This window comes from Varanus komodoensis, unplaced genomic scaffold (genome assembly GCF_004798865.1).
Source record: "Varanus komodoensis strain SLA01 unplaced genomic scaffold, ASM479886v1 scaffold21, whole genome shotgun sequence".
Classification (NCBI taxonomy): domain Eukaryota; kingdom Metazoa; phylum Chordata; class Lepidosauria; order Squamata; family Varanidae; genus Varanus; species Varanus komodoensis.
The window spans coordinates 9,570,147-9,589,052 of NW_025335589.1; the positions used below are offsets into that span (position 1 = coordinate 9,570,147).

At 40.7% G+C, this 18,906-nt stretch overlaps 1 protein-coding gene across 4 annotated transcripts in view; it reads left to right on the forward strand.

Moving 5' to 3' along the window:
* The window catches only part of TMEM131L (transmembrane 131 like), an 82,147-nt gene that overhangs the window by 54,571 nt on the left and 8,670 nt on the right, over positions 1-18,906 (forward strand). For all 4 annotated transcript variants that reach the window (XM_044430627.1, XM_044430625.1, XM_044430628.1 and 1 more), the window contains 12 exons: positions 386-455; positions 969-1,086; positions 2,045-2,183; positions 3,403-3,512; positions 4,106-4,178; positions 6,632-6,774; positions 8,805-8,947; positions 9,660-9,846; positions 11,442-11,627; positions 12,226-12,375; positions 12,930-13,546; positions 16,788-16,942. In XM_044430627.1, coding sequence (XP_044286562.1) covers positions 386-455; positions 969-1,086; positions 2,045-2,183; positions 3,403-3,512; positions 4,106-4,178; positions 6,632-6,774; positions 8,805-8,947; positions 9,660-9,846; positions 11,442-11,627; positions 12,226-12,375; positions 12,930-13,546; positions 16,788-16,942 — 2,091 coding nt within the window. The remainder of the gene's footprint in view (positions 1-385; positions 456-968; positions 1,087-2,044; positions 2,184-3,402; positions 3,513-4,105; positions 4,179-6,631; positions 6,775-8,804; positions 8,948-9,659; positions 9,847-11,441; positions 11,628-12,225; positions 12,376-12,929; positions 13,547-16,787; positions 16,943-18,906) is intronic.

Genomic DNA, 18,906 nt, shown 5'->3' on the forward strand with positions numbered 1-18,906 from the left:
GTGCAACTTAGAAGAAACAGTCAAACATGCAATTGCTTCTTTCATTGCTTTATTAATTAGTTTTATATCCCACCTTTTTTCCTTTCAAGGAACTCAAGGCGACTTACATAATTCTTCTTCTCCTCTCAGTCTTATCCTCACAACAATCCAGTGACTGACCAAAGTCACCCAGTTAGTCTCAGGACTAAGTGGGGACTAGAACCCAGCTCTCTTGAGCCCCAGTCCTGCATTCTTAACTACTGCATCACATAATACACTCTCTCTGACTTGTATAAAAAATAGAATTATGGCAGAGGGGAACAACGGTGAACTGAATGTGCTGGTCTTTGTTTAGATTTTTTTTGTATAATGTGAGCTTAACAATTTCTCAATTAATGTTTTTCAGCAGGGAGATGTACATTTCGAAGCCATAGCTCATCATGATGTGTGTTGCTCCTTAAGAATGTCAGACAAAGGTAAATGTAGGGAAGAAGTAGGTGTCTCCGTTATGACCCTAATGGAGAAAATGTAAGGTCTAGTAAATGTGCAAACATTAGTCTTAGCGTTTTCCTGAATACAGCTGAATTTGTATGCATTTTATAATGCTTTATGCATGCCATGCATAAAAATAATTTTGTAATGCAGAGTGATGGGTCTTGGATAATTTATTTTTTATAGGAGAATGAGGTGATAGAAGTTTGCAAATGGGGCAGGGGTGTTAGCTTTGCAAGAGCTAGAAAATGGTTTGGCTATTGGGGGGAGAGAACAGCAAGGGCATATTTTAACAGCCTTAGAAAAATGTGTTTTTATGCACAAATAAGATCTATTCATACAGACAGCTGATCTTATGTTTTTAAGTGTATTTCGTGGTACCGACTTAATTCTGATGTCTTGAAGGTACTTAGTAGCACCAGAGTAAAGGTCATAAATGGAAAGAAACATGATTTATAATTATTTATCAATCAAATGGGTATTACTTATCATTTTAGTAAACCTTCTTTGGGAAAGGAGCCTATCTCTGGACAGTTCTACATGGAGTGTGGATTCAGATCTTGCATATGAACTGCATGAAAAGTGGCAAAAAATTAAACACAATGAAATTTGCAGGTGTGTATAAAGAATGTTCACAACAGAGATCAGTGTTTGCTGTAGAAGGGGTCTTCTTAGTAATAGGTAACTATTTGTCATGTCCTGCGTTAAGGAAAGTAAGGATGTAAATGCTTCTGCTTCCTTAACGATGGTGGTAGAAACAGGCATCAGAACTGTTGGTAAGCTCTGGATGGCATCCTTTCACTATTTTTCCTTTTCTGCAAGTGTTCAGTATCACAACTGGTACAGAAAGCAGCCAGAAGAAGAACCAGAGCTCTTATTTCTCTGGTTTCCAGTCACGCTGTTGTGTTTTGAGCAGTCACCCAGCTGGAGGAAACCAATATGGAGTCTGGAAGACACAGCCAGGACATGAGCTTTCCTTGTGCTGCTGTCTGTGATGGTAGCAACATTTTAAAAATGGGAGCTCCATGGCAAGTATTGGTGGTGAGCCTGCCTGGTGTGTTGGAGTGTCAGGATTTGCCGTTGGTCTTGATATTCTGATCAGGACCCATGGTTGCTATTAACCAGCTGCTCTTGGGAAGTAATGAGCCCTGATTTGCAATTGCCATGTTTAAAGCTGGTGGCAACATATGCTTGAACGATAGATAAAAACAACTGTGAGGGATTTGCACTGGATATGGGAAGACTTGGTTTAATTGCAGTGAAAGGATCTGAGGCATTAAAGTTGCATCAGCTGTTGCTGACAGTACATGCCAGTTTTTAGCATTGCTAAGTAGTAGTAAAATGTTGAAATGTTTTTTCTGGTTTCTTATAGGGTTGTCTAGTTTTTAGTAGGAAATTACAATAATCTAAGAACAAAGATAAAGAACAAATAATATAAAACAAAGATAAAATTTTATTCCAGACACAAGCATATAATTATAAGGCTCTTGAACTTGTTTTTCCTAGAAGATTATCATCAAACATTAAAACATGCAAACCCTTATTTTAAAACTATTTCTGTTATTGCTAACAGGAGAAATCTTGGGGAAATTATTCAAGTTGCTCATCCAAAGAATCCCGAGGAGGAGTCATTTGCATTATCTTTCCCACACTTGGTTACAGAACTTGGTCTTACATTGAACTTCAGTGCAGCTGCACCAACAAATAGCATGGTGAGGCCATATTTTGACTGGAAATTTTGTTGCAAGACTATTTTTGGTTAAAATTCCTTAGTGATCTTATATTTGCTCACTTAATAAACTAAGGGTGCAGTCTGATATAGTTACCCATAATCTTCCAAATTTGGAAGGTTGCAAGCACACCCTGTTGAGTGTTGTAGGAGCAGAAAGGAAGGGTTGTCTCTATGCTCCCCTCACACTCAAAAACTTTTACACAGCTGATTCTCGCCTTCTAAATGCCCCCCTCCTCAGGGAAGGAGGGGCTGAGGCATTGCCTGGTTTTGGTGGAAACTAGCAGCACATATGGTTAGGACCACTAGCGTATGGGAGGTGGTTGAAGCCCCATCGGTGAGGGTGTTTAAGGATAGGCTGGACATGCACATGGTGGAGCCAGCTGGACCTGGGCGGTCAGACTAGATGGCCCAGAAGACCCCTTCTGACTTGCTCTGTTTCTGTGTTCTATCATCCCTTCCCCTTGATTGTTCCCCTGCCCCTAACACAAAGACGATTTCTGTCTTTGGATCCTGAATCGATGCAGAAAAAGCTGCACCAGCTGAGAGGATGGAGTGGGGTTCATCCAGAGGCAGAGTCCCCACTGGAATCTTTTCAAGACTTATTCAAGGTTGCAGCAGGAATGCTGTCTTTTCCTGTGGCTGTCTAGACAGCATCCAGGGTGTAATTCTATGCATATTTAGACAGGAAAAAACCCCCTATGTCTCCTGACATCTCTCACCCAGCATGACTGGCTGGTGCATAGTGGGTATTCTAGGACATTTTTCTGTCTCAACATGGATATGATTGTGCTTTTATTGTGTATTCTTCTCTAAGTGCAACTGAACAAGACCAAAACAGAGAAATCACTGTGATTTTCTAAATTTGATGTGTCTTAAGTTGAATAGTTATATATATGTGAAACTTCGTATAGTATATGTTATTTGTTTTTAAATACCATGTCACATATTCCACATTTGCTTGCAGAAAAATGTTTAGCTTATATCTGTAAGATTTTAAAAATATAAAATCTCACAAGATTTTTTTCTTTTGAATACAAAAGAAAAGGATGTATATGTAGCAGTTTCACAAATTTTATCATGCATTGAATTCAGCAATATTTCCGTGCATTTGTTAAATGTACAGCAGTTACATATTAAACATTAAAATCAGAAATGACATATTAAACAAGAAGTATTAAAGCTGTGTTTTAACTATTTAGGTGAAATATTTTACACTAAGAAACCCGACATCCTTTCTGGTTATGTTGCAACTTCTGCCTCTGTCTTTTTATCCTGATCCTCGAGCTCCACTGAGTCTATTCAGCAAATGGTAATAAGTATAGCTATTTATGAATGCAACTTTTCCAGTATAATCGGTAGCCAGTGCTTTTTAGGGGATCTGCCCACATGTTCACTGAATAGAGGCATATCTATTTAGCTGTGTGTATGTAAGGTCTTCCATGTTATGAGAAATCCTGATTGTGTACAATTTCCAGTTTTTATTTACATATATTTACATATATTCCATGGCAGATTCCATTTGCAGTAGGTTCTGCTGAACATGCAGAGATTAACAGTGAGTTTAAAGCCTGCTGTGTCCTCCTTATTTAGTCATCACATGGAAGGAATGTGAAAAGAGCTGTTGTATTTCTTTCCATTTTTGATGCAAAAAAAAAAAAAAATTAAATCCAACCTGTTTTACTCTCAACATCTCCAATTTGACTTATGATTTATTCTTGAATTACTAGAATGCTTGTGTAGGAAATATATGACACAAATTTCCTTCTGCAGTGGATCATTGAAATTAGCTAGAACCATAAAATAAGTATGTTTGCAAAGTTGTCTCTCACTGTAATGCAAAATACTCTGATATTTACACATACATACAGGTTTATTCATGTATATTTTATCTTGTTTATATAGGTTTGGCATGAATGTACAGTCGATTAATCTTACAACCACTGAATTCAGACTGACAGAAGAATATGCTTCTGGAGTAAGCCATGTTTTCTTCTCTGAGAATAGAACATGTGGTTATATTGGTTTTAATCTAACCTTTTCCCCAGAGAATATTTATACAGAAATATATTTGAACATGAATTGATTTGATGATTTTTGTCTAAAAACTTGTATTCAGTTTTTGAATTGCATAAAGATCAAATGGAAGACCTTTGGAATTCTAAAACTACTGGAATTTTTTGCAAGTTTTTTTTTTTTTTTTTTTTTTGCAATCTTCACACCTGGCACTTCAAAGTTTTATATTTTGCTCTCCAGCCCCAGCTTACCTGAGTGAAAACACTAGAAGATGAAGGATGCATGGATTGGGTTGGATGGGTCTTTATGCTCCTGCACCTGCAGCATGTAGCTTTGCATTCAGTGTCCCTGCACACTGCGTATCACTAGAACTACAATTGATTGTCTCTCCTTTTCCCCTTCTCTGATGTTACCTCATCAGAGGAATGGGGCAAGTGGGAAAAGAATGTATTATGAGCATGTGTAGCTGCATACCGTGTTCCTCTGTCATCATGATCACCATCACCACCATCATCATTTTCCCATTGAGGCTCAACCTCACTCAGTCCTTCAGATGCACTATCATACTTTAACACAAATTGGATTTAAATGTCCATTTGTTTGCTGTTCCAAATTGCTTTGTTTTTCTTACTGCTAGCAGATCTTCTTTTCTTGCATGATATAGGCTTATCCTAAGATTGTAGCAATGTACTGCCAGTGTTCTCTGGTTCCCATGGTTACTGTAACCTTTCCTAGAATGCACTGATCTGGGCACTAGATTAGTGTCTGAAGCCAAATGATCTTGGTTTTAGTCCAAGTTTTTAGATTCTCCACTCCCTCATTTGAGTATCTTCACCCCGAATATATTTCTCAGTAAGCCTGGAGATTTGTACTAAAATAGAACCAGTTGCTTTTACCTAGAGGAAAGGCATCCAGCTGTCCAAAACTGCTGTTGCTATGAAAATACATGTAAAAGTAATCCCCTAACACATACTACTTATTTTTTAAGTTTAAAAACAAACAAAAAACACATATTACCAAAGTTGTATGTTCTTCATTATGAAACAAGGATGTAATAATGTTGCTTAGGTTGCAGAAAAATCTGCCCTATGTATGGGCTGTGCCAAATGGTGAGGTGCGCTCAGAACCAGAAGGTGCTAGTTAACTGCAGGAAAATGACCAGAACAAAGGACAGCTATCTAGGCTAATTTAGTCAAAATCAATAGGACCATTAGAGAAGAGTTAAATCTCATTGATTTTAGTGGGAACAAAGTACAACTGTTGGTGTACCGTGCACCCTTCTGCCCAACAGTCTCCCTGCCTGAGCTGACGGAGACTGTCTCGGACCTGGTGTTGAGGACCCCCAGGATGTTGGTCCTGGGGGACTTCAATCTCCATGCCGAGACTGATCTGACCGGGGCGGCTCAGGACTTCATGGTCTCCATGGCGGCCATGGGGCTGTCTCAACATGTCATCGGCCCGACCCATGAACGTGGGTCGTTAATATTATTGGATTTTATCTGGCCAGGGTGGCTTATTTTATACTGTATTGTTGTATTTTTAATTTAATATTTATATTTTTAATTTATATTATAATTATTTTAACTTAGTGATGTGAGCCGCCCCGAGGCTTCGGCGAATGGGGTGGCATAAAAATGTTTTAATAAATAAATAAATAAATAAACAAACTAACTAGCTTAGCTTGCATACAACACATAGAGTGTGGGGTGGTGGGTCAGGGGAAGTTCACCTGTCTGAAATCTCTAGTTCTGCGTCTTCAAACAGAGATTGCTGCACTTGACAGCATTACCTAAACCCCTGTCTGTATCAGTATGACAATGGAGCCTGATAATTAAGGAGGAAATACTGATAATATTGTTATATTCATAGCACTTAGCATTGTGCTGTTCTAGAATAACACAATGCTTTTGACGGTGCTCCAAGACTGGCACATTCCATTCCTTTCCTGTGCCCTGCTGGCTCCTGCGGATGAAAGTCAAAAGTAAGGCAAGGCATACACGTGGTTTTTTTTCTGTCTGTGCACAGGGAAAAAAAAGACCTTGCCATTGCTGGCAAAACAATGACAGTGGCATGGTTGGGAACTGGAAGGGCTTAGATCCCCAGTTGGTCTCTCCTTGACCACCAGCATGTTTTCTAAATGGCTGTGTCCCATCCTCCCCACTGTACAGAGTCAAAGCTCTGACCTCAGAGAGGGAACTACCATGGAAACCTCCACAGTGTCTGGCTGGAGCCAAAAGGAAAGCTTCCTTGTCGGGATAATGCTTCCAAAGTCCAAGCTCTGTCTGCAGCCTCAAAGCTGTTTTCACTGTGGCTTAACATGCAACATACCAGCATGGTTAGGTGATGTTATAACACTCAGAGATGGATATTGCAGTAAAGTTTTCAATTAGATGTTTCTTTTTTGTTCTTTCATAGAATGAACTACACGAGGATCATGATTACATAGGATCTAGTTCTGAGGTGCTTCATTTAAAATTGCAGCCTTTAGAAGCTAAGCGAGTTGGTGTTGTCTTTACACCTCTTGATTACAAAAGGGTAGCTTCCCTTATACTCATCAGGTAGGTCTATCCTTGATGTTCTGTGGAGGGATAACATTTGAAAAATTATTTCATATTTCCACTGAATTCAATCAGGTTTACTTCTGAAACTTTCCCCATAATGTGTATTATACCTCATGGTTTGTTTGTTTTTTTTTTCAAAAAAGGTTGTTAGAGAAGAATTTTGCTCAGTGTGTCACTGCAAATAAGTAATGTTGAATAAGAAAGCTGCTTTTTAAAAACATACATGTGCATAAAATTTTGCTTCTGTGTGTTTCAGGCCAGAACCTGGGTTCATGTTTGGCAATGTGAACAAGCATTTTGTAGCTGAAGCTAAACCATTGTTGAGCTTGTGATGCTCATTTGTAAAATGTGTCAAACACGCTTCTGAAAAATGTGCACTTTGGAAAGGAAAATTTTCTTTAATGCTCTAGTCATTAGAGGAAAGTGTACACATTTTAAAAAATGAACTCTTGGATTCTTGCTTTCCCCAAAGATACTGCATGAAGAAGGTCATAATTAGGAACAGGAATGAGGTAGATTGAATTTTGAAGCAGAATTTGGAAGAACTTTCCCTTGTTATTTCTCCTGCTTGGACCCAAGTATATGGATAGAAAAGTTTTAAGTTATGGGAAACATCATGAGGGAGACTGGAGAGGCAGCTCTTTCTAAATATATTAAAATATTTATGTTAGTCTGTTCAGCTTAGTTGCAATCTGCTCTTAATATCCTGCAGTTGTGAACTTCTCTGATATAACACAAGTCTCAGAACATTTAGTACTTCATATATTTTCACTATTCAGCAGGGGATTTCTTAGTGCTGTTACAACAATGTACTCATCATTTACATGCTTCAGTATGCTAAAGGATTTGGCTTTGGGGTTTAATTTTAGCTTAACTGAAGTTACTCTTTTTGCAACTCTAATGTTTCTTTATTGTCTTTCCTTCTTGACCTCCTTATTATCCTAAAGCTGGAAAAGGGACCACTTGAGGATCATATAAAATTAGGTATAACTAGATACTGGCGGCCAAACTACACATTATCTTTCCTGTGCAGTACAGACTGCAGTGCAGAATTTCTTTGCTTTTACAGGGCTGCCGGTACAGATTGGACTCCAGTGTTGGGGCTAGAGGAGCTTTAATTTTTTGTTCCCATGCAGCAGCTCTGGGAGGCCCAGTCCTGTAATTTGCATTGTCCAATAAAAAGAATCTATTGAAATGAGGAAGTTATTTTTGAGAGTTCCAGTTGCAGGTGTGTGGGGTTGGGACCACAGCGGAGGACAGAGCCTCATATCCGAGATCAAAAACTGTGGTCACAGTCAAACACCTCTCAAAAATTCATTTGTTCATTCAGGCTTTCCTTCACTCTCAGTCATGAAATTGCTCTAATTGCTTTGTACTGCTTTTTACTTGTTTTTATATAATACTATTTTTGTTTTTATATATACCACTTGGAAGTTCTGGCATGTCAAGTGGTACAGGGGCACCTTAAATAGAGACCCAAATAGGTTCAGCCCTATGCACAAAACGACTTGTTATTAAGGTCAGAAGTAAGCAGGAAAGGTAATGTGTAATAATTTTTTGTATAGATGTGCAGTTCTTAGAATGTAGAACAGACCATACCTAGGCTAGGTGTCATGCTACTAGAGAAAATGTAGGGAAATGTTAATTTCACTGTTTGTCTGTGTCTATAATTCCCTTAGTCTGGGTACTGACAGGTGAAGTGATGCCAGGACTTCCTGACAGTCCATTAGGTGGGTACTGATGAAGACAGGCCTTTGCCTTCCATTTCCTCATCAGTTGCTTCTGGTTGCTGCAACTGATCCAACAGCTGGTCTTACAAACTTCCATAAAGTTTTAATTTGATGTACACAAAAGACTGAAATGACTTTTATCTGCAGGAATTTCATTTGGTTTCAGCAGTACATAAGGATGAATTAGTTTTCTAGTGCCCATGTTTTGTGCTGTTGAGTGAAATGGTTGCAAACTTCCTGTCCTTTCCATTCCCTTCCCTTAAATGCAGTTGTTAAAGCTCCCTTGCTTTGTTGCAGGAATAACCTGACTGTTCTGGATGCGGTTTATGTTGAAGGCATCGGAGCCAGAGAACTCTTAAAAGTAGGGGGACGGTTGCCAGGGGCAGGAGGATCCCTTCGATTTAAGGTGCCAGAGTCAACCCTCATGGACTGCAGGCGACGTGAGTGACAACCTGCTTGGCAGGAAGGTGTAGGATGAAGTGTGTATGGATGTAGGAAACAAGGTGCACACTCATTTGTAAACAGAATATGTACAGCCATCTGCAAATATCACAGGCATGTCTGTTTTCAAACCACCATTGTTCCTTCCATGAGTATTGGAAGAGATATATACTGGCCATTGTGACATTGGTGGTGTACACTAGTGAAAGTGATGCAAAGATCTGCTTGAAATCCAGTTCTTTTGCACTTGCTGGGTGTTTTTCCCCAGGCTTGGTCCAAACCTAGGAAATCAGCCTACATCAAGTCCACAAATACTCAGGAATGCCAGCAGGTCTCTTCTTTGTGCTGAATAATTCTCCCACTAAGTATATAATCCATTCAGAGACCAGCTTTGATCAAGATCAAGGCTGGCCAAACTGATCCTTGACCCGAAGACCACAGTGGCGGTTTCCTGTGAACGGAAGAAATGGGTGGGAACCCTTCCCAGATACACTGACAGCAGGTAGAGGTTCCCACCAAAGCACTCTGAGCTGTAGAATCTTCCTACAGGATCAGAGCCCATACATGTGAATGCACAGACAACCGCATGTAGAATGACACAAGTAAGCAACGTGCCTTTTCCTTCATTGTACAGCAGTATCTCAAGATGGCTTTTCACGTCTGCTATGAAAATAATGAAATGTCAACTTTGCTTTTGTTTTTTTTCCCCAGAACTGAAAGATGGCAGGCAAATTTTATCCATCACAAAGAACTTTAAAGTGGAAAATGTTGGCCATCTTCCTATCACTGTAACGTCCATGAAGATTAATGGATATAATTGCCAGGGATATGGGTTTGAAGTACTCAATTGCCAAGACTTCTTCCTGGCACAGAACTCTTCTCGGGAGATTAGCATTGTGTAAGCATTCGACTTTTTTTATTAACTGGAGATAATTAGCTTATTTTAGAATAGTTTGATTCTTACTAGGCAGGACATTCTTCCTTGAAATGTTTGTCTCTTCTTATTAAGCTACTACACACACCCTTTTTTCTGATGAAGATTGTTGACATATTTAAGTTCACATTTCTATAAATTCTTTCTATATTTGTTTCTAAAAATGGCTTGTTTTACCCATGGTGGCTTGTTGTGTCATCTGAGTCCAGATAACAGACCTCATTGTAAGCACGAGGAAGCAGGAAGCAAGCTGCAAGCTCAACAAAATCGCCTGCTACTGACACCAAGCTGTCAAAACTCATGCTGCCTTTTAAGATGGGTATCTTGACAGAGCTAATTAGATTATTTTTAAACAGGGATGGGCACACACACATGCTGCTGTTGAAAAGACCCTGATGAGCTCTGTTGGAAACCATATTTTAAAAGAAAGCATGATCTTTGGCTGTGTTCAAAGCCCTGCACTTCTGTAAAAGGAGATGGTGCCCCATAACTTCCCCACATTCCTGAGCACTCATGGTCTTGGAAAACAGTAGAAAAGATGCACGATACTGAGAACAATCAGATCCTGCCACTCTAAAAAAATGACAAATAACTGCAGTATTTAAGTACATAATACTTAAGGCGATGAAGCACTAAAACATAGTAAGTACCTAATAATACCAACATGTACAATGTTCTGTAACACTAAATAAACTGAGCTAATACAGCAGCCTAAAGCTAAACATGAGAGAGAATAAAATCTAAAATAGAAATAGTAATATAATGCATGCAAGGTTAAATAGATCATCTTTCAACAAAGGCAACATGGGATTCCCCGCATTTAACCTACAAACACTGATTGACAGCCTTACCTTTCATCTTTCTCCCAGCTCTCACTTAAGTCTCCTGCCAGTTTTTCCATTTCCTTGCCTGAGGAGGTAAACTTTGCTACTCCTTCACTTGCACTGATGATTTTTACATTATTCAGTCTCTCGCCATCAAGAGCTGTTTGTAGCTGAACAGTCTAGGAACAAGATTTCTTGGTAGGAGAGCTGCACCGCCCTGGCATGCTTTGGCTTTGAATTACAGGGAGCCTAGAAGGAGTGGTAGTTGAGGAAGAGGTCTATAGAAAGTACACTGAAACTCCTTGTATGACATGAAATTAGCTGAGATGGAGAGGCAGTAATAGTGCAATAACTACCTGTAAGCCACACTGAAACTGCCTGAAGCCACAAAAGAAAATTCAGTAACCAGTTGATCTCCTTGATATAGATGTTTCAACAACTTTTAGGACTTCTGTTCATATCCTTCCATTAGTAGTAGACAGAAGAAGATACTTTGTGCAGTTGGTAAGTGTACAGTTGGAGGGCTGTGACCATGAGTAATGTTTTCTGAATGGATAGATGCTTCTAAATGTTAGAAGGACTATATGCAAGTTACAGGAAGGTGGTGGCAGGGAGAAGTTTTCTTGATCTCTAAAGAAAAAAACAGGGTTCTGTGGGATCTGAACCTTTATAGTGAAAGCTTCAGCCATTAAAAATGCTGCCACTTCATGGTTTTTTTATTTTCTTCTGATGCAGGTTTACTCCAGATTTTACTTCTTCTTGGATTATTCGAGAACTAACTCTGGTGACTGCTGCTGGTGTTGAGTTCCATTTCACCCTCAATGTGACCCTTCCTCACCATCTTTTACCCCTGTGTGCAGAAGTGGTGCCAGGACCCAGCTGGGAAGAGTCTTTCTGGAGGCTTACTGTGCTCTTTGTCAGGTAAATCATTTAATTCTCAAAACCATTGCAACCTGGTATGAACTAAAAACCTTACCAACTCAATTACTTAGGCAAACTAGAATCACTTTTCAAATTAATTTTAATTGCTGTTTTGCCTAATGATATGTTTTGCCTAATGATATTGGTGAGGACAGTATTGTTTATGTTGGTACTGACAGGCAGAATGAAGAAATGGCATCTTTTTACTTTTTGGAAGTTGCGGCAAGTATTTTCAGAGTTTTTATTCTATGTATAAATAGCTGCCCTCAAAGCAACTGTCAGAGGGAGAAGCTCTTGAAACACTCCTCTGTAGGTACTCAGTCTGGTAATACAGATGGACTAAAGAGCGGGAATAAGATGCAGACAGTGGAAGCTGGGGCCAAGGTGGGAGCCAGTGCTAGTGCAGTAAGCTCCCTTATGGCTATTAAGGAATCTAGCTTTATGGATGTGATGAGCCCTTCCTGTACAAGTGCTGACAGTAACAATGGTTGCAATCACACATTTGCGTGGATGTTCTTTATTCTTCCAACATCTTAAATGTGCTTTATTCCTTCCATGTAACAGCTTGTCTTGACATAAGCATTCCTCTCTCTTGCAGTTTGTCTCTGTTTGGTGTAATTCTCATAGCTTTCCAACAAGCACAATACATTCTTACCGAATTCATGAAGTCAAGGCAGAGGCCGAATACCAGTTCTTCTCCATTGCAAAATAATAACTCAGTGGACATCATCAGCTCAGAAACTTACAAGTAAGAAATCTTAACTTTCTATGTAAGCCTCTTGAAGGGATTTTTTATAAGTATTGGGTTGGTCTTGGTGGTGAAAAACATTTTGAAAAAGGATACGTAGTGGCCGCTAATTGTAATACTGCAAGAGGGATGGCTGCTCTTAATATTTAGATACCTAGTTGAAGTCTTCTGTGCACATGATAATAAAAACAAGCTCATTGCACATCATGCAACATTCTCTACACTGGGAGTTTGAATCTGTTCATGGCAGGGGAGGTAGGAAATGCACAAGTTTTATTTCATGCATGACATAGATTCAGAGTGACAGGAAGAAAGGGGTACTTTTTTGTTTGTAGCCAATTTACAAGTACTGGCTAAAACAAATAATAGGCATACAATGAGAGATACTTGTGATAAACCATGACCAAAATGGTATCAGGTTTGTTTCTAGGAAAATGATATATTGTCCAATATTATTAATCTTCTCCAACTCCTTTGTTTATATATTTTAAATGATAATTTATGAAGAATGTAACCTTTGCAGAATAAATAACATGCCTGCATTTCAAATCCAGGAGCAGCTGCAAAACCTTTACAGAAACTTACAGTTCTTCCGATAAAGGAAAAGGAAAAGGGTCTCTCTCTGTAAGCACGGCAAGCAGCCGTAGCCAGAACGCTGCCAAAAGGAGCCCAGCAACATACAGTCACTCACAGAAGAAACACAAGTGTTCTGTGTACTATGGTAAACCAAAATCAAATACAGCAACTGGTGGTAGTGTTCTAGCAGCTGAGGACAAGCAGAACCAGATCGCTGAAAATCAGACTTCAACACCAAAGGAGGACATTTGCACTGTTAGTGAAAGCTGGCTGAGCCTGAAATATGCAAACAGCATAAGTGTAAATGTGCAAAAAAACTTAACACATCCAGGGAACTTTGTAGATAAAGAAGAAAGTGCATTGAAAAATGCAACACTTGTGAAAAATACTTCTTCAGAGGGCAGTTTGAAGGAGGGTCTTCGAACAAATATGTTTCCTAAGGAAACGAACCTTAAGACTTCAGAAAATATAACTGAGCTCAAAGAGCCTGAGCTGTGTCCTTTGAAGTCATCAAAGAAACCGTCGGAAAGTCGCTTCCCAAGACATTCACCTCAGCAACCATCAGAATTTCAAGACATTTCCAGGAAAAATAATGGTACTCTTTTTAATATAGAACAGGATTATCTTCTTTAAACTCATTAGTTGAAAATGTGTGTATTGATTTGTAGACTAGTAGCCAGCAGACTGTTTCACTAGCAGGATCTAGCTTTTGCTGATTACTCAAGTACAGATCTGACCACTGACAAGTTTTAAATAGATCACTTAGTACAAAATATTCTTGCTAAATGCAGTGCTGAATTAGATGAAACTTCAGGTTCAGCAAGGTATTATATAGGGCCCTGCAAATCTGCATATGCAGGATCACTTAACTAGGTAGCATAACTTTATGGAAGGGGGGGAGTTTTTTGAGGGCTGGAAATGAATTTTCAAAAGAATGCAATTCTTTCCCTACCAGGTTTAAGCTGCCTTTATCATTTTGATGAGTGCTGTGCAAAACTCTGTCTTCCAGAAGTTTTTTTCCCCCTTGGAAGGGCATTATGTTTTTTGCCTTATTCAAAAGTTGCTTTGGAATTTAATTTAAATACCTATCAGTAGCGTTTTTGAACTTGCCATGATTTCAAGGCAGTTGAGCGGTGTTTTTTCAGCCTCTATCACACTGCAGTCTCCCCAGCTGCCCATAATTTGTGATCTAAAAAAGCCATGCAGAAGAGCAGTCTTGTGACATCTTCCACTGGGCTTTAGCTGAAGTGGCTAGGGATGCTACTGGAGGGAGCATGATAATAGAAAGGACAATGACACACTCTTTGGCCACATCAGAAGCAAGACATTAAATATTATTAATAATGTATTGTGTAATTTAAATAATGGCAATACATTGCATATCTAGCTTTCACTACATATCAAACAGAAGCTTACTTGCCTGGGATTGAGACACATTTAAGCCAGTCAACTTTCATAGAATAAGGATGCATTTTTATCTTCATCTCATACCTCTCTATGTCCCAATGCTGATGTAGCACAAGATCATGTCTCTAGTCAGAATCAGTGACTGGGTTTGTACATCATAGCAGCCTGTCATGGGTCATGGTGGGTTCTGTCATGTGAACCTGGACCGCTTCCTGCAGAGTGGCGTGTTTTAGGCCACGTGTACCAGCCTGGCAACTCACAGTTTGACGTAGGGACTGCCACACTCACAATTGGTGGTTGTGTCATCTGAACTCAGCAGACTGACCTCATAGTGAATAGAGGAATGTGGTGAATGAATCAGTAAGAAGGGCAGAAAACCCTTGCTGCTTTTTCTGAGCTTGCCTGTGCCTGCAGCAGTGACAGCTGTCCCACTTTGGAGTAGCAGTCACTATTCTATTCCCAGTACTTTTCCCAGTTCAGTCGTGTTCCCTCTTTTGCTTGCTGCCACACCTTCCTCCCTATTTTTAATTTTGGTGCCTTTTCATTAGATAAGTCAGTGGCAGCAGTGAGTGCCCAAGCAGCACATTGGAGCACATTGGTTGCCACCTTCAAAAAAAAAAGTTTAGACACACAAAATGTGCACAGATTTTTGTATGTTTAGGGTTTTTGTCGGTACGTCAGAGGCGTTCAAGACATGTCTCTGACTGGCCAAAATATAAAGCCTTGCATGTTCGGTATCCTGGTAAGGGTCTTCTGTCAATGGCGAGACAATGGCAAGAGTAAGGCTGAAAGTACATTAATTGATACTTTGCTCTTCATTTGACAGCTGTCAGATGGAGAGCCACCAAAAAGAAAGCAAAGCCAGGAAGGGACCTTTCCTTATGAAGGAGGATGGGGAGCTCCATCTTCTCCTTTTGGGAGTGAGCCTCCAAGTTTTGTAGTATTGCCCTGATTGTTCTTAGCTCCATTTACTGTTCTCAATAGTCAAGGAAAGGAAGGATCTATTAGCATAATTAGAACCACCAAGGTTAGGGCAGGGTAGGAACCAACGGTGTAACTACACTAATAGTGGGGTGCAGACAATATTTTTCCTTTAGAAATATCCTCTGGCTTATATGTATTGAACTGACAGTTCTTGGTTTTTTATTCCTCCTCAGCACTTTGCAATTCTCCAGCTACTCCAGAAAAGGGAAATATTAACATTCACCAAATCCTTTTTAAAAACCCCTATGCAAGCAGCTGCACTGGAGGAAGTCATGAGGCTGTGGAGTGCTGTCCCCAGTCCTGTCTGACCCTCACTAAGTGTTGCTTTTTTTTATGAAGCGAGTATTTGCTCAGTTTTTTGGGCTGGAAAGTAACTGGAAGGGAAATGTATGCAGATTTCAGGGATGAAAACTAAATGAAGAGGAAATTTGCACACCTGCAGGAACAAAGCAGCTAATTCAGGTCTACAGAGTCCCTCTCCATTTACTTCCCAAGCCTCTAATTGCACAAACTTTCCATCTCCTTGCTTCCCAGCCAGTATTCCCATCAGCTTTAAAAGAGCAACTTCTTAGCTTATATGTCATCTCAGCTTGACAGTTTCCTTGAATGGTCTCTGCTCTACCTTAGTGCTCTCTTGAACAGTTGAAATGTACAAGAAAATAGACTAGGCAAGACTGCATATGTTGGAGAGCTGCAAGCGTGCTCCTGCACACTTGTGAAAGACCAACAAAATTAATAATAATTAAGAATTCTGAGCACGTTTGCACCATTTGTAGGGAACAGCAACAACCAAAATGAGTTGGAAAGAATTGACAGATGATCCATAGTGGCATTTGGGCATTGGCAGAATAGGTGAAAGAGCAGTCACTGATTGGCAGTACAGGTGAGTGGCAGAAAATTTTGCCTCTCCTGTTAAGTGGCTCTGTAGCTGATCCCAGCAACCCTGTGCTTTCCCAGGTTTGGATGGCACAATAAGCCATCGGGGTGCAAGCAACCCCTGGAACACAAGCCATGGGTTGTCAGGGTGGCTTGTTTGCAAAGAATAAGCCATCTATAGAAATTGGTTCAGGTTATGGTAAAAAAAAACCATTGTGGTTAGCTGCCCACAATGGACGATCATGTCACATGAAGCAGATCACCGTGGATTTGATTCCTTAATTTTGAGTAGACGAGGAAACAAAGACATTCCTATTGTAATGTTATGTCAAAAGGATTCATAGGTTAGATTCAGATTTATGTCATGCTTAGAGTAGGCTCACTGAAATCATTGAGACTTAATTTAGGCATGACTTAAGTTCTATTGATTTTGAAGCATGATCAAGTCTGGATTCAATCCTGTATCTTTGAAAGCTGTATTTGAAATTCATGCATACTGGAAAACCACACGCAGTACTTACTTCTCTTCCAAACTGAAGTGATGTCCTTTTCCCTTTTTCTTTTTTAAGGGAATAACCAGCAAGTGCCTCTCAGGAATGAAACAGAAAACTGTGAGACTTTGAAAAAGCAGGTAAACACAAAGCCTTCTGCAGAGAAGATGATAAACAAAGGGCCTAAAGATGACTCGCTGTGTGGTGGAAAACAGGAACTTTCTTCTGTGGAGGTTTGAATTGCTACATATCACTTTTTAAATATTTAAACAGTATTTTAAATACAGTCACAGAAAGACACTCAAACATATGACTGTTGTAATAGCGGGCAAGCATAGTTGGATATTCAGGCATGTAGCAATTTGAGGAAGTTTCTATACAAGCTGATGCAAGCACATGGACACATGGGTGTCTGGGTACACAAAAATCTCTGAGATGGAAACAACCTGCTGCCCACTGTGTTAATAGTATTAGTTGGTCAGTGTGCCTCAGGCAGTGGAGACAAAAGACTTAATCACTAAAACTCAGAGCTGGTCAGGAAGTTCAGATTCTGTGAAACACCCTCTCTCCAGGACATCACAACAATATGATTCAGCTCTATTTTTGCACAGAAAGGATTGTTCTTTTCAGCTTTCAAAATGGCAGTGTAACTTTAGATTTCCAAAATTGTATGGCACATCTATGTCTGGGAGACGGCTAGAGCGTAGGTGGAGGAAATCACGGGATGAGTCTGACCAAACACACTTTAGAGCCCATTATCGGGCCTATGCTGTGGCAGTGAGGGTGGCGAAAAAGAATTTCTTTTCCGTTTCCATTGCCTCCTCAAAATGCCGTCCGGCAGAGCTTTTTCAAGTGGTGCAAGGCCTGGTTTGTCCAGGTCCTAAGAAAGATCTGGTTCCTCCCTCGAAGGCCCACTGCAACGACTTTGCCAAGCATTTCAGGGAGAAAATCGCTCAGATTCGTCACGAGCTAGACTCTACTAGTGACTCAGAGGTTTCTGGGGAGACACCAATGCTGCCGTCTGGTCCAAAATTAATGGATGAATTTCAGTTATTGCGGCCTGATGATGTGGACAAGGTGCTTGGACGAGTATGTCCCCCCACTTGCCTATTGGACCCTTGCCTGTCATGGTTGATAAATAATTCCAAGCACAGGATTGGGATCTGGATCTTGGAAGTGGTTAACACCTCTCTGAGGGAGGGTTAGGTACCTGCCCCTTTAAAGGAGGCGGTAGTCCAATCGGTCCTGAAGAAGGCATCACTGGATCCAGAGATGGCCACTAATTATAGACCAGTGGCCAACCTCCCATTTCTGGGCAAGGTGTTGGAGCAGGTGGTGGCAGGACAACTCCAAGCTCTCTTGCATGAAACGGATTATCTGGACCCATTTCAGTCTGGCTTCAGACCCGGGTATGGTACTGAATCTGCCTTGGTCGCCCTGTACGATGACCTGTGCAGGGAGAAGGACAGGGGGAGTGCGTCCCTGTTGGTTCTTCTGGACCTCTCAGTGGCTTTCGATACCATCGACCATGGTATCCTTCTGGATAGGCTGGCGGGATTGGGGGTTGGAGGCACTGCTTTTCAGTGGTTCCGCTCCTACCTCAATAACAGATTCCAGAAGGTGGTGCTGGAGGACTATGGCTCTGCGCCATGGCAGCTATGCCATGGAGTACCGCAGGGGTCCATTTTGTCCCCTTTGCTGTTTAACATCTACATGAAACCGCTGGGAGAGGTCATCAGGAGGTGTGGGCTGCGGAATAATCAGTACGCTGATGATACCCAGCTCTACCTCTCGTTTTCCACCAATCCAGGTGAGGCAGTGGCTGTGCTGAACCGGTGCCTGGCCTAGGTAATGGGCTGGATGAGGGCCAATAAACTGAAGCTCAATCCAGACAAGACGGAGGTCCTGTTGGTTGGCAGATCGGGCTTCGGAGAGGGTGAATTGAACCTTGTCCTGAATGGGGTTGCACTCCCTCTTAGGGACAAGGTCCGCAGCTTGGGTGTGCTCCTCGACCCAGAGCTTTCATTGGAAGCTCAGGTGACAGCAGTGGTGAGGAGTGCTTTCCTTCAGCTTCGGCTGATCCATCAGCTGTGCCCCTACCTGGAGAATGACTGCCTGGCGACAGTGACACACGCTTTGGTGACTTCCCGCCTTGACTTCTGTAACACGCTCTATGTGGGGCTACCCTTGAAGACGG